This window comes from Eutrigla gurnardus, assembly GCF_963514095.1.
Source record: "Eutrigla gurnardus genome assembly, chromosome: 11".
NCBI classification, from domain to species: Eukaryota; Metazoa; Chordata; class Actinopteri; order Perciformes; family Triglidae; genus Eutrigla; species Eutrigla gurnardus.
Genome location: NC_139925.1, coordinates 8,968,938 through 8,984,163, shown reverse-complemented (window position 1 = coordinate 8,984,163; position 15,226 = coordinate 8,968,938). Strand labels below are relative to the sequence as shown.

The 15,226-nt window shown below is 43.4% G+C and overlaps 2 protein-coding genes across 8 annotated transcripts in view; one reads left to right on the top strand and one right to left on the bottom strand.

The window, feature by feature from the left end:
* Positions 1-11,233, top strand: part of LOC311021361 (vinculin-like) — a 20,851-nt gene extending 9,618 nt beyond the window's left edge. Inside the window, exons 7-24 of one of the 6 annotated variants that reach the window (XM_084021858.1) lie at positions 1,095-1,185; positions 1,273-1,420; positions 1,513-1,666; positions 1,916-2,091; positions 2,170-2,268; positions 2,681-2,871; positions 3,247-3,273; positions 3,574-3,773; positions 4,058-4,186; positions 4,276-4,425; positions 4,534-4,642; positions 4,922-5,224; positions 5,300-5,424; positions 5,638-5,823; positions 6,965-7,141; positions 8,140-8,343; positions 8,423-8,527; positions 8,728-11,233. In XM_084021858.1, coding sequence (XP_083877984.1) covers positions 1,095-1,185; positions 1,273-1,420; positions 1,513-1,666; positions 1,916-2,091; positions 2,170-2,268; positions 2,681-2,871; positions 3,247-3,273; positions 3,574-3,773; positions 4,058-4,186; positions 4,276-4,425; positions 4,534-4,642; positions 4,922-5,224; positions 5,300-5,424; positions 5,638-5,823; positions 6,965-7,141; positions 8,140-8,343; positions 8,423-8,527; positions 8,728-8,874 — 2,721 coding nt within the window. In that variant the 3' untranslated portion in view covers positions 8,875-11,233. The remainder of the gene's footprint in view (positions 1-1,094; positions 1,186-1,272; positions 1,421-1,512; positions 1,667-1,915; positions 2,092-2,169; positions 2,269-2,680; positions 2,872-3,246; positions 3,274-3,573; positions 3,774-4,057; positions 4,187-4,275; positions 4,426-4,533; positions 4,643-4,921; positions 5,225-5,299; positions 5,425-5,637; positions 5,824-6,964; positions 7,142-8,139; positions 8,344-8,422; positions 8,528-8,727) is intronic. The other 5 variants (XM_084021860.1, XM_084021859.1, XM_084021862.1 and 2 more) reach the window with 5 other exon arrangements.
* On the bottom strand, positions 9,721-14,493 carry ap3m1 (adaptor related protein complex 3 subunit mu 1). Of its 2 annotated transcripts, XM_084021864.1 has the most exons (9): positions 14,405-14,493; positions 13,748-14,025; positions 13,243-13,414; positions 12,964-13,101; positions 12,741-12,826; positions 12,513-12,646; positions 12,030-12,237; positions 11,693-11,837; positions 9,721-11,601 (listed from the first exon to the last, which is right to left on the bottom strand). In XM_084021864.1, exons 2-9 carry the CDS (start codon positions 14,018-14,020, stop codon positions 11,501-11,503), a joined length of 1,257 nt encoding a protein of 418 aa, XP_083877990.1. In that variant the 5' UTR covers positions 14,021-14,025; positions 14,405-14,493; the 3' UTR covers positions 9,721-11,500. The 2 variants fall into 2 exon arrangements, with proteins under 2 accessions (XP_083877990.1, XP_083877991.1); XM_084021865.1 differs by lacking the exon at positions 14,405-14,493 and having other exon boundaries at positions 13,748-14,048.
* Positions 14,494-15,226: the final 733 nt, after the last annotated feature.

Here is a 15,226-nt window from a genome sequence, read left to right as displayed (position 1 = left end):
TCTGTCACCACTTTTTTCTTTTTGCTCGGTAGTATAACTCCTGGTTTTTCTTTTTCTTTTCTTTCTTTATCTTCCTCCTCCATTCTTTTCCTCCCTGTAGAAGGTAAGCCTGATTCTATCCCCCTCTGCAGTCTCCAGCATGCAAGTGTGTCCGTGTGAGAGAGTGAAGGAAATATGTCCTCATGCTTACATACGTATCTGTCATGCTGGTATTCAACTGTAAGTGTGTCATGTGTTTTAGCTGACACTTTATTGGTATATGTGCATCTGTTTGTCTCTAGATGTCCATTTGAGTCAAATGGCTTGAAACAGATGACATTTTGAGCTCAATATCAGAAAATCAATCCAAGTTCAATCATGGTATTTTCCTTCTTGTGCAGCTGTATTTACTGTGTGGTAGAGCTGTCTGTAGTACTTTAAGATACTGTTTTGGGACGGGGAATACTCTCTTGGAAATGTTGCTTAGAGACTGTGGCACAAGATCATCCACTGGTAAAGTTGTGATCTGTTTCACTCGTCTAACCTGTAACCCTGCATGTTTCTCTGCACACAGCTACCTCAGACAATGATCTGTCTGTTTGTGTTTGTGTGTGTGTTTTTGCTGTGAACATACCGCGTACTCTGTGTATGAGCTGGGATAAGCACTTACTGTCAGTGTGTTGGAGGGGGAACCGCCAGCACATGATGATTGTCCTGCACTCAGGTCATGAATTATAGAAAGAAACTGCTTGGTGTCCAGACACATATATAATAAATGGGTTGTATTGAACGCTTCCACTTAAGCCAGGTCCATTCTCCTCTGATCTGGAAAAATGCTTTCTTTCACTCAACTTGTCATAAAGCAAAGAGTTTGTGGTTATTGTTTCTTAAATGCGTAATTTGACCCAATTCTTATTGTTAACAACATATCAGTTAATTAGTTGGGCTATACAGAAGTTTGCCCAGCTGTTTTACAAAATGACTACTAACTAAGTAATCAGTGACATGTCTTTATTTACAGTATGCCATGAGGTAAAGCGGCACCTTGTTACTTAATCCCAACTGCTGTTTTTTGACAGAGCTAAACACAATGCTGCGTTTTCTCTTTCCCTCAGGATATGGAGGCTTTGAAGCGAAGTCTGGCTTTGATTGAGTCAAAGATGGCACAAGCTAAAAGCTGGCTGAAAGACCCCCACGGACAACCAGGTAGTCAGATTCTCATTCTCAACTCAAGCAGCTTTTTTTAGATGCTTTCCCACAACGTGACGCCGTGGTGTGTGTCGTCCTCCCCAGGAGACTCTGGCGAGGTTGCCCTGCGTGTGATCCTGGATGAAGCTGGTAAGGTGGGCGAGCTGTGTGCTGGGAAGGAGAGGAAAGATATACTGGCAACCACTAAGGCTCTGGGGCAGATGACTGACCAGATTGCAGATCTACGAGCCAGGTAGTGTGTTTGTATGAGAGAACATGATTTATAGTGTTTTTTTTTCTTTCCTTGCCTGTGTTCATAGTGTCATCTTTGTTTCTCTTTGACAGAGGTCAGGGTCCGACCCCAGGCTGTGTGCAGCGGGCAGGCCAGTGCTCGCAGGGTTTGGACTTGTTATTTGGCAAAGTGGACAGTGCTGCTCGCAGATTGGAGGCTCTAATCAACGCCAAGCAGGCCATTGCCAGGAGGCTGGATGCTGCACAGGTCAGATAAAACAACACAGTAATCCATGTCAACCTTTTCCCCAGTGAATGATACCTCCTCTCTGCATTATATATATCAGTTTTGTTCTGTTTGGTTGTAATTATCAGTAAATAATTTACGTTATAAGCGTATGTGAATAAGAGCAACAGCTTAATGTCAAACATTCAATATTTTGTGAACTTTTCCCATCCTCGATATGACAGATTTATGTTGCATTTGAGAACTAAGCCATATATGTGCATTTTTTAGGCCTGGCTGACTGATCCTAATGGCAGTCCTGAGGGGGAGGAGTACATCAGAGCGTTACTAGCGGAGGCCAAACGCATCGCCGATCTATGTGAAGACCCCAAAGAGAGGGATGACATCCTGCGCTCCATCAGTGAGATCGCAGGTCTCACCGCCAGACTCGTGGAGCTACGCAGACAGTATGCTTTCCTTCTGACACATGCACGACCAATGATGTTTTCTGTACTTTGTGTAATTCTTAGACCCTCTTTTTCTAGGCTCAAACTGCAACCTCATGCCACCAATAGGTGGCATATTATACCTGCCTGGAAAATATGTTGTTGCCTGTCAACCCTGGGCATCAGTCCTACGATAAGGTTTCTGTTTGAATATGTTGTGAAACGGATGGGGCTATGGTATTTATGTAGAGGGTCAGATGTAGTCTGAGGATCAAAACTTAGGAGGGCTAAAAGGAAAATACTACTAGAGGTTCATGCCACTGAATTTCATTTATGGCTAACATTTATGGCTGTGAAAAACATACATCCTCTCAATACAAATCAGTAACTTTTTATCTTTATTTCAAGCTACACAAAAAAACAAATAATGTTGACAAAACAGATGAAAAAGTGGCATCAGCCTTTGACAGTATTTCCCTTTCAGGTGGTGTCTAACAGGTGTGGTGAGACATTTGGTGGGTTTTAAGTCGGTGCATTAATTCTACACGACATTCCTTTTACACCCTTTTGTTTCCTCCTCAAATCATCTCTCTATCTGTTACCGTCTCAGGGGCAAAGGTGACAGCCCAGAGGCCCGTGCATTGGCAAAGCAGATTGGAGCGGCGCTGCTCACCCTGCAGTCCAAAACCAACCGGGCCGTGGCCAACATGAGACCGACCAAACCCGCCGTCACCTTGGAGGGCAAGATGGAGCAAGCCCTCCGCTGGGTGAACAACCCCGGAGTAGACGACAGAGGAGTAGGTGAGCGAGGTTGGGTGACGGCTCTCGGGAGGGGTGATGCAGCAGTTCAAAAATAAACCCTGTGCCCTCCCATGGCTTTTGTCAGCCTGTGTGGATGATGGAGAGTGTGAAAGTGGTCGAGGCAGGACTCTTTGTCATTACCACTTAATGGCATCTTGAAAGATGTGAGGCGCCTGGGAGGATTTGCGTATGTGGTACCGCTATGACTGTGCTTCCTTACTGATTTCCTGTGCCCACAGTGAATCACTGAATGACTAACATAACTTAGTAATTTAGGAAGCATTGTATTGTTTTTAATGTTTGTTTGATGCCTGTTGCAGTATGTCTGTCATTTGATTGTTTCCTATTTCCTCCCATGCTTCCCTTTGGGAGCAGAGTGTGAGATACTTCAGTGGAACACAGGTACCTGCCCACTATATGCCTTCTTAGAGGAAGCAACCAAACACTATAGATATTAATCATTCAACGACTTCCTTTTATGACCACTTCTCAAATTTACAAGAAAAGATATATATATATATATACCACAGTCATTTCTCACCCCTTGTATTTCCACAGCAGTAGTTATTCGACCTTCATAAGATGCTTCATGTCTAAATAAAGAACTGTAACTGTGGTGTATGGGTTTTTATAAAAGACAGAGGAGATATTGTGTATTCAGATGTGATATGAGAATGACTTGCTCCCCGTGTCTCTCCCTAGGTCAGGCAGCAATCAGAGGAATGGTTGGAGAAGGGAAGAGGCTGGCAGGAAGCCTGATAGGCCCGTATCGCCAAGATATGATTGGACGCTGCGACCGAACTGAGGGTCTAATGACATCTTTGGCCGACATGGCCGGCAGAGGGGAGTCTGAGTCTCCTCATGCACGAGCTACAGCAGCACAACTGCAGGGCTGCCTCAAGGTAGCTTCATGGTCTCATAAACACAAACACAGACATTCACTTACGAATGAATCCCTCCACTGTCATTACAAACTTGTGCTGTGCAGCATATCGGTGTTCAAAACCACAGAGGTTATGTCAAATCATAGTGAAGATCACAAAGTTTCCAAGTCAGGCTAGATTTTGATGAAATGTGAAGAACATGAGGTGAAGATACCTATCTATATGCATGTTTATTATGATTATTTAAAGTGTTGGTGCAGAGCTCCACCTGGTGGTCGGATGTAACACTCTGCTTCTACTAGGACCTGAGGGGGCACATGCAGGAGGTGATGACCCAGGAAGTATCTGACGTTTACAGCGACACCACCACACCTATCAAACTACTAGCCGTGGCTGCAACTGCACCCCCCGACGCCCCCAACAGAGACGAGGTCAGCAACTCAACGCAAACAAATGTCGTGTGTGTAAATGAGAGAGGATGCTTATGACAGTCTGACTAAACACGTATCGATGCCGTTAGGTTTTCGACGAACGTGCAGGGAACTTTGAGGCCCACGCAGGTCGGCTGGGGTCGACCGCAGAGAAGGCCGCTGCCGTGGGATCAGCCAATAAGACTACAGTGGAGGGGATACATGCTGCTGTGAAGCATGCCAGGGATCTCACACCACAGGTGCTCATGTTTGTTTCTGTCTGTCCCTGATGTGCAACAGTTGCCTACAACTTATTAAAACATGCAGCTGAGGGCGTCACTGTCTGACATGTTCGTAAAAATGTCCAGGTGACCTCTGCTGCTCGGATCTTGTTGAAGAATCCTGGAAATAAAGCAGCATACGAGCACTTTGACACCATGAAGAACCAGTGGATTGACAACGTGGAGAAACTGACTGGTCAGGATTTTCTTACCATTTGTTGTGTTACTTAAATCATTGACAATTTTACATTTCAAAGTAGTGGCAGTGTTACAGCAAGCTGCAACAACTACATCCTAAACCTCATTAACTTATGCTCTGTGTGTGTGTGTGTGTGTGTGTGTGTGTGTGTGTGTGTGTGTGTGTGTGTGTGTGTGTGTGTGTGTGTGCGTGTGTGTGCGTGTGTGTGCGTGTGTGTGTGTGTGTGTGCGTGTGTGTGCGTGTGTGTGCGTGTGTGTGCGTGCGTGCGTGCCTCAGGTCTGGTGGACGAGGCCATCGACACCAAATCTCTGTTAGATGCCTCCGAGGAGGCTATAAAGAAAGACATCGACAAGTGCCGAGTTGCCATGGCGAATGTTCAGCCCCAAATGCTTGTTGCCGGGGCAACAAGCATAGCAAGACGAGCTAATCGTGTCCTGTTGGTGGCTAAGAGGGAAGTGGAGAACTCTGAAGATCCGCGGTTCAGAGACACAGTGAAACATGCGTCAGACATCCTCTCCCACACGATCTCACCCATGGTGATGGATGCTAAAGCAGTGGCTGGAAACATACAAGATAAAGGTAGAGGAAATCCAGCACAAACACAGGTTTATTCACTTCATTATCCCTCTTCATGCCCTACCTTCTCCCCCACAGCTCTGCAAAAGGCCTACTTGGACTCGTGTCTGAGGATCCTGGCTGCGGTTGGCAAAGTGAGAGAAGCCTTCCAACCTCAGGAACCTGACTTCCCTCCTCCACCACCTGACCTGGACCAGCTCCACGTAAGCACATTCACACACACATATTTTCTCACCTTCTAAAAGTGATGAACACCCTCTAAAGGCCCTGAATACCTACTTTCTCAATTGGCTTCTCACTGTCATTATCGCACTGCCAATAATTTGACATCACTCTCTTTAAAGTCCCTGTGAAGACTGTGTATGTCGTCATTTCCACCACTGGATGGTGCAAAAGTAACATCCCCTTCGTTCCAGGTTAGTGATGAGCAGGCGCCACCCAAGCCCCCCTTGCCAGAGGGCGAGGTGCCTCCACCTCGCCCTCCTCCTCCAGAGGAGAAGGATGAGGAGTTCCCAGAACAGAAGGCTGGAGAGGTGCTCAGCGAGCCCATGATGGTGGCGGCCAGGCAGCTGCACGACGAGGCACGCAAGTGGTCAAGCAAGGTCCGTTCACACAAGCACACGCAGAAATATACAAATTCACCCCATTAAATGTGTTTCATTTCAAAACCACTGGCGTACATAGAGTTCTGGGTATATTAAGCTAGCTGGTTCGGGATACACCTTTGTTATGTTAGTAGGACTTATAATAAATAATACACTTGCATTCTCATATTCTGTGAATATCCTGAAATCAAGTTTTTCCTGGAATCACTTTGATGCTGAAATGTGGAGATCAGTGGCGATTCTAATTTCAGAGGGAAAACTGGAAACTGTCATCTGTTGGAGGTGTTGGCATGGAAGGTTGTTAATGGCTTACACGTACACACAACAAGCGCACTATATTTGCATCAGACGTTCTTTGCACTCTTATCTTATTGGTGTCTTTTTTCTGTATGTGTCTTAGTGTTTTTCTGTGGAGGAACTGTGTATTTTTCTGTGTCAATAACCAGTGATTATCCAGTTATAATGTCCTCTTGCTCTCTTTGTGAAGTTTGTAACCGGTCTCCCCTCTAAAGCTCTCCTGGCAGTTTTTTCCACATCTGTTTAATGAGCTATGCATCAGAGGTATCTTTGGTAACCGTGCACAAAATATGTCTTATCTTGTATGGCATTGGGTCGCACTCGGTTTCCCAGCACACTATTAGACTCCTAAACACACTAGAAGGATGCCACCACTGTTTGCGGCTACAGTTGGACCTTGCTCGAGTATGCAAATGCTTTACAAACTGTCCTCTCAGCCACTGGCTCAGAGTAAGCCACGTGATCCACCTGCTACCTGCCCAAATCAGCTTCTCTTTCCTATTTTTTTTTCTGCCATCTTTGCTTGCGCGTGCGGTTTCACCTCCCTTCTCCCTGCTCCTGCACAGTGCTTGTATTTGCTCCTCCTCCCGCCTGTAAATCTCCTCTGTTCTTCCATCCGGTGCTTCTCATACTGTACTAAATGCCTCCTTTTCCCATGCTTCCTCCCTTCTGCCACCCCCTGGCTTTCTCCTTCCCTTCTTCTCCACATTCCTCCTTTATTTATCCTCCTCCTTTTCCCTTTTTTTTTGCCTCCCTCCCTCCCTTTCCTTCCCATTCCAACTGATCCTCCAACCACCACCAACAATCCCCCCCCCCAAACCCCTCCACCCGCCCACCCCAGCCTGAGGATGTGGAGACAGTAGAGGAGAGAGAGGTAGATGATGAAGATGATTTTACTGATGGTGAGGATGACTATGAGCCAGAACTGCTGATGATGCCCTCCAACCAACCTGTCAATCAACCCATGCTGGCAGCTGCCCAGGCTCTCCACCAGGAGGCGCGCAAGTGGTCCAGCAAGGTCTGCGCACACAAGCACATGAGTGCACACACAACGGGGTCAGAGTCTTTGTGAACGGCTCCCAGTGTCATGAGCTGACGGGATGGCCATACAGCAGTTTGACCTACCATCCCACATACACATGCACACACACGCACTCATGCATGCAAACAGTCAAATGCACCACACAAGGAGGCTTTCCTTGCGTGGTGCATTGAATCTGTCTCTGCAGGACAAAGAAGCACCCTTTGGAGTGTTAGCTGGCTATGCAAACGATGCACTCTGTATCCAGCAGTAAATCTCCAATCAGCTGTGGCTGTATTTGCATCACACTCAGACACGGTTGACACACAGCACGGTTATGCTGACATCATCTTAAGGTTGTACTAAAAGTCAAGGATTGTTGGAATGGCAAGTTTGTTTGTTTGTTTGTTGCACCACCTGGATAAACCGGCACTGGCTTCACTGGTTCCTCCGTTGTTTTCATGATGAGGTTAAAAGGTTAAAGGAGAAGCCAGGCGCTCTGTCTCGCTGTTACCACTTCTGTCCGTCACTCATTGCCTGGCCAACCTTTAAAGCTGAGGATGACAGTTTCCCAAAGACTTCTGGGTGATGTAGACATTAGACTCCCGGCTTGCCTGGTATGATCACCTGCTTCTGCTTCTTAGTCTCACGGTGCGTACTGATCGCTGTGAACATCAGCTCATGGGTACTAACCTCACTGTGACAGTGATGTGAGGGAGACGGTGAGGACCTCAACACTGTTTGCCTCCACAGCTACATCAATATAAGAATCATCTTCTTCCACAAGTGTGATGTGCTAACTGCCACGACACTGCATGAAGCTTTTTGGCTTGTGAACACTTTTGCCTGTTTTGCTTTTGTAATTCAAATTCAAAATGTGTGGAAATGGGACACATGTTTTTCATTGCATTCTCATCTCTTATCCAAAAGCCATTCTCCTCTCAAGTATCCTGCTGACAGCTCTCGCTACTTCCTCCTCTTCCCCCTCCCCGCAGGGTAACGACATCATAGCAGCAGCCAAGCGGATGGCTCTGCTGATGGCGGAAATGTCTCGGCTCGTGCGCGGCGGAAGCGGGAACAAACGAGCGCTGATTCAGTGTGCTAAAGACATCGCCAAGGCCTCAGATGAGGTGACGAGACTGGCTAAAGAAGTGGCCAAGCAGTGCACTGACAGACGCATCAGAACTAACTTGCTGCAGGTAAGGACTTACTCACACGCAAGCATTCATGTTTTTGCGAAGAAAATTATTTAGACTATGTTTTTTTCTCCTTCCAAAGGTGTGTGAACGAATCCCTACCATCAGTACTCAGCTGAAGATCCTCTCTACTGTCAAAGCCACCATGCTGGGACGAACAAACATTAGCGAAGAGGAGTCAGAGCAGGTAAACTCCCAAAATTGTCAACAATGCCAAGTGTACTTACTGGAACAATTCTCATGTAAGGCAACTTTTAGTGAATGTACTTAGTTACTTTCCACCACTGCTGAATTCTTGCTGGTATTCCTTCCTGATACCTTGTTTTGTCCCATCTCTGTTCTTATTACACTCGGACTGCTCCATTTTCCAAATGTTTCCCTCACCAGGCCACAGAGATGTTGGTCCACAACGCCCAGAACCTAATGCAGTCAGTGAAGGAGACTGTGAGAGAAGCAGAAGCAGCCTCCATCAAGATCCGCACAGACTCAGGATGCACCCTTCGCTGGGTGCGCAAGACCCCCTGGTACCAATAAACGAACCCGAAACAAGCAACACGGTTAACTTAGCACCGATAACACACAGCTCATGTAAAAGCAGCAATGTGTGCACTCGTCGAGAGTGAACAGGTGCACTTCTTCAAAGAGGGAACGTATGGTCTGATGTGGCGTTTCAACCATTCGATCTGATACCAAGCAGGTTTCATTTATTGGAGTTCAGCTTTGCTCTCCTGTTCTCCTCGTCTGTAACTGTGGAATCACGTACATGTAGGCTAATCGGAGACAGTTTTTAATATATATTTTTGGTATGTTGTGTTACAAGAGTTTATCCAAATCCCAGGTATATATTTTTTGCATGAAAATGTTTTTTCTATTTTCTAAAGGCAAATTATGACATTAAGATTCTCTGAGAAGACATTTACTTTTAATTATTTTTTTTTCTCTTTTTTTTTTTCCAGTGAGAGTTTGTTATTGTCTATTGTATATACAGTATTTTTTTCTTTTACGGACAACACTCAGCTATGAGCTTTATACACTGAGTTTGACACTAAAGTGTGGAGTCTTGTGTGGGCTGATGAGCTCTCCTCTCTTCATGTTTACTTTTAGTAATAACACTGTTCTTAACTGAAGATCTATGAGTTCAAAGGTGGTACATCTTCACTGCCGTCCAGTGATGTTTATACTTGAAGAAATAACAGGTCTTCTGGATTAAAGTGTTATGACTTTTAGGGAAATGATAGAGCTTCAAAAGTGATTGTATAATTTAAAACAAAAATGTACGGTTGTCAATAAATAAATAAATAATGCAGGAAGGTTGATACTTAATAGATAAGGTTTTCAAATGACAGGTGCATTATGAGTGACAGTTAGTTAAAAGTCGAGGTGAGTTCAGATGTTTTATTGACAGTTTTAACTTGAACAGTGAACAATGCCAAAGGCTTTGTTTGACATTACTGTAAGCTTCGTTTTACCACTTAAAATACAGAGAAATAGAGCATTTTCTTTATAGAAGCTTAAATATTTTTGAAGTCTGTTTTTTTAAGCAAAAAAAAAGAAAAGAAAGAAGAGTGTATGCTTTCTCTTTTTTTTAACTAATTGTAGTGCTTGGTTTCTGCACAATCTGTAACAGTTGAACTGTTGGAATATTATATTCTAAATTGATCAAAACCAATGATTTTAGACAACCATTCAACTTCCTGCTTTCAGATTTGTTTCTCTCCATGTGTGAGCTCAGCAGTACCACAATCTACAGATTTTCTAGAGATGACCCCGGTGGTTAAAGAAAAAAAACAACAACCTTTATGTCATAGCAGACATTGATGTCAACCTAGTCGTCTGTATCCTCTTGACTTGATCAGTATTAGTGAGCCGTCCCCAAGGTGGTTAGGGACAGAGCTCTAAATATTAATTCGGGCCTACTGAGCATGTAGCAGTCACTGGGCCCTCGCTGAGAGCGACCTCTGCATGTACTTGATGTGTTCATTCACACCCTGAATGTATTCTGATAGCTTCTCGCCCTGCCAACACATCTGCTGTGCCTTGGAAGAATAAAATACTAGAATGACGACGACGTCTGCCTCTTATTTCACTTCCGTAAGTCACTGGTACCAAAAAGTAAATGAGTAAGTGTTGTTAATACAACAAATCTACAGCCATACTACCACCTCTACAAGGCTGTACTAGCTAAATGCTATCATCTGTATGCTAACATGCTCACAATGGCGATTCATGTTTATCATCAGTTTAGCGTGTTAGCATGCTAAACCAAAAAGATGGCCATCCTGCTAACAGTGCTAAAGAAGCACACATGAACACAGAATTTAATTTTAAAGCTTTTATAAGACATCTCATACGCTGAAATACAGATTGAAGTTCATACAAGAGCTTTAAGAAGTTGGATTTTTTTTTTTTTTTACATGGTTTGGTTACAATTGATTGTGCAAATCTTGTGCTGAGTAAAGAAGTTGTATTCAAGATTAAGTGAGGATTTTGTAAATGAGTGCTTTTTACACACCTATTCCCAACAATCTGCTAGAATTACTAGCTAGTATCTAGGCACTGCTGATAGGTCAAACGATGTATACCTTAGATATAATATATTTTTAAATATTCTTCTCCTAAGGCCTCCAAAAGATGCAGTTTGTGCTGTAATGTGCTTTACAAAGCACCTTAACCTGCCTTACAAGGCCACAAGACTGAAGGTGTGCAAAAGTACCTGCACTTAATACATTATGTAAAAAGGTCTTCAAAGGCCTGACTGATTACTGTCAGGCTACATGCAAGTAATATTGTCTAGGTGTGTGGAAGTAGTGAGGATCAAGGCGGGGAGCTACAAGTGTCCCTTTTCAGACTGAAATATTCCACTTAGGCAGCACTCAGAAGGTGTTAAAAGAAAAACAACTATCAGAAATAGTAAAAAAAAAAAAAAAAAAAAAAAAAGCAAAGGAGGAATGGTTCATTGAATGCAGCACATTTAAACTGGACAAAAACTAATATCACTTCAACATGGTCACATTGATTGTTAAGGCTTCCCTTTACAGGCCCACTTATAAATAAGTTCATTAATAACAATGAGCCAGAGTATATGTAAGACATATTGGGGAACTGATAAACTCGCCCCCTATTTGGCACACTGGATTGTTTGACCTCTCACAGTCGTGACTCAGGTCCGCACTTGGAATTTCCCCGCTTTGGTCAGATATTTGACCCCTTTAAACGGCTTATACTTCTCTGCATACATGTCAAGACGACTCACCTTAAGACCTGTACAGAGGGTAGAAACGCATTGTGAGCAATGACCGAAAACTGACTTTAATCTTGGCCCAGTAAAGAGTATGTATGTAGCGAGGACTACCTGATATGGCCACCTGCTGAATCTTCAGGTCTATGTTGAGTGACGGGTTGTCTTCAGGTTTGGGGGCTCCTGCCTGCAGACTCAGGCTGCCTTTCAAGTTAGGAAGCTTCTGGGGGTTCAGTTTCCCAATGTCCCAAACCAGCACCTATCAAAACACGTTGCTTTTTGTATTTACATTTTTTTTCACAACACCACATCAAGATTACATTAGCTGCTTCATTGTATTTCAAAAAGAAAAAAGTCCATACATTTGTCTTAAAAAAAGAAATGGGTAGTTTTATTGTCACTCTGGCCATCGATCTATTTGCTTAGGACAGTCGTTTAAATGGTTAGTTACCTTGGTAGCGAGGTCGTATGTGTAGTTTCCCTGTGTGGCTGTGAGGTTGGCACTGAGTACAGCTTTGGGCATGTGGATAGTGACCATCAAGGCCTCCACTGTCTTCCCCATGGTCTGCTTGGGTCCGATGGTGATGTCCAGGCGACCACAAGGTCCCGACTCAAAGAAACTGATGCTCTGCTTCACGTACACTGGAATGGCCACGAGACTGAGGCAGAACACAGACAGAATTGACCATGACGACAACAAACTCTTAGGTTGAGCAGGCAAACAGCAACCTTGTGTCTTACAAGTAAACATGGCAACAAGAGTCAATTGTGAATCCTTATTGTGGAAATTAAACTAGAATTTCGATCCACTCCTCAACACTGAAACCCAAAGCAAATAACACGACAAAGATTTTACTGTTGCTAGAAGATGTTGATTATCAGATCACATGTCTGTTATATTTCATTATAAATGAGACATACAAATGTGGCTTACTTTTGAGAGCTGACATGATAGTTCATGAGTGTGAAGTTTCCATCAGGCGGGATGAAAGAGAGGGTGCGCTCCGACTCCCAGCGCTTGAACCGCACACACGGGTGGAAACTAGCGTCATCGAGAAGACGAGGATTCTGTCAGCGAAAACGATGGCGAGTGAATTTTACACTTGGACACACAAGCAGACATAAGCATATACAGAAAAACACTGCGAGGAAATGAACCAACCATGAAGGACATCGTCAGGTCAGGCATCCCAGTGAGCCTCACACAGGCTTCAATTACACCCTGGATCTCTGCAAACACTGGCATACCTGTATAATAAAGATTGAAGCAGATGCAAGCCTGTTTAAAGTGTAATCAAGTCTAATTATATAATCTTACAGGAACACTTCTAACTGCCTGGGAAACACTTTTCATGTATGGTGATCAACCAAGTGATCGTTTGTACCTGATTTGTCCAGAATGGCGTCTATTTCCTCGATCACATCAAAATAAGCCTCATTATTGGTGTATTTAACACCAGCCCGCCTCCATGGGATATTGGACAGTTGACCGGTTGGTAATGTATCTCCAACATTACTACTTCCTGGAAACACAAAAAATAAAGGGGAAAACATAAACGTACACATAAATATGGTAGATAATGTATAATAATGCTCTGATCTCCTCTTCATGGGAAAAGATTGATTTCACGTTAGCCAAATCAGGGTGACCTCCATTTATTTACCTGTGAGTGTATTGACAACTGATCGCAGGATGGTGGGAGGCCTGATCATCTCTTTGAGAACGTTGGATTCTGTTGCTAACGGGAAGCCGTTGTCCAGCATCTCCTCCAACAGCTCGTACACCGTCACCACATTGTCCTTGAGTATATTTTCTGTGCAATCCCCAAAGTAGTCCTGTCAACGAAAAAACACCCATTACACTAAAGCACACACTCGACTGACAAATGCAACAAAATAAAAAAAAGGCATGTTGCAGAAAAGTACAGCGTTTTCCCATTAAAAAACTACATTAGTCTCAATTCTAGTAATTGCATACAGGATGTACAATAATATATATATACTTTTCAAACGTGGGTGATGAAATCTGTTTGGGGAAGTGACATTTAATCCCTTGAGACTTATTTTTGATCCAAACTACATCTAGACACAATCTGCTTATACAGGACAAATATGGACACAACCAAAGATGTCTCATTTAGAAATAAATAAGTAAGAATCCAATCACACCTCAAAGGTGTCCGCCACCCGGTGCAGGAACTCGATGACAAACAGCGGAGGGACTTCAGTCTGGATGACGGAAAGGAAGAAGAGCTTGTCCCTGTATATGGTGATGAGATAGTGGTGTGGGGTCTGCAGGACCGGGGGCACATCCTCTGGATCCACTGACTTCTCCTTCGCCTCGAAGAAATAATCACACACACTCCGGCTGACGACACTCTTCCAGTGTTTCTCCAGGAAGATGTCTCCCGAGTGATTAATCAGGAACAGACTGTGGATCATCTCCGCTGCAACAATCAGATGGTTGTTGTTGTTGTTGTTACTACTGCTGTGTTATTGTGTGGCGGATAGAGACATTGCATCAGCAGTTTTAAGCAAAAAATAAAAAAAATAAAAAATCTATTATTTGATAGCGCCGAATAAAAACAAATGCAAACGTAAAGGTAAAGCAGTGTCACTTGTCAACGTTTAACGTTACCTCACTCTCTCTAACTAACTTCAAATTCAGGTAACGCAACTTATCTGGTTGATTAGCAAACTTGGCAACTTCGGAGATTTGTTTACCATCTGTCAACTAAACGTGAGAACTAGCGGCATAAAAATTACACGAAAGCTCTAAATAGGGGATAAAGTGTGTAAAGTTTCACGGAGTATTTAAAGTTTTACCTGCCGACTCCGGTTGCTTATTCCGAGGATGTAAACGCGAGTTGGCTACTTGGTGCCAGACTGGCAGACTTGGGCTGAGTTACCGAGTAGACGCCTGCAGATCTTCGCACACGTAAACACAACGTAGTCACGATGACATGTTGGCAAATTTAAAAAAGTGAGGCTCCATCATCATTAGTAAACAATTGCATGACATTTCGAATAAAAAAGCAACTCTAGTATCAACCTGAACGATACTTTCAGAGCAAATTTTCGAACTTTTTAATCAGGCAAAATCTACGGGCAGCTAATACCTGAACCATATGGAAAATGTAGCCCTAAGCGCAGCCTTCAGGTGTTTAATGTATGATATAATAGACTGAAAAAATGTGATACAGGTCATGTAGTATTCCAACTTAATTTGGAAATATAAATATTATAATAAAAATACTTTTGCGGAATAATTCCTGGTACAGTGCCGCATTGACAGTCTTACATTGACATACACCAGACATGTGCACCCTGAAATCACAACATTGTAAGATTTTAAATTGGTGTAACGGGTGCTGTTCTCATTTGCCATGTAATTAAAAATGTTAGTTACAAAGATGCTAAAATGTTTGCATTTAATAAAGATGGAAAAACATTCACAAAGTAATTTGACCTATTTTCCATGTAGACATATCGACCAGTGCAGCTTTAAAGTCTTTATACAAGACGTTTTATGATTTTATTCTCTGTAATAGTAAAAGAGTGCTAAAAAAAAATGGGTTAGCCACGTTTCAATAAAAACTTAAATGTAAGGCTATTGATTGGCGCTCTGTGAATGCGTCACACGGCTTT

Excerpts from the sequence above, each read along its gene's own strand:
- ap3m1 (XM_084021864.1), bottom strand. The coding sequence starts at position 14,020 with ATGATCCACAGTCTGTTCCTGATTAATCACTCGGGAGACATCTTCCTG. Across the intron at positions 13,415-13,747 it reads GGGTGGCGGACACCTTTGAG|GACTACTTTGGGGATTGCAC; the intron begins GTGTGATTGGAT and ends TTTCGTTGACAG. Across the intron at positions 11,838-12,029 it reads CATACGACCTCGCTACCAAG|GTGCTGGTTTGGGACATTGG; the intron begins GTAACTAACCAT and ends GTGTTTTGATAG.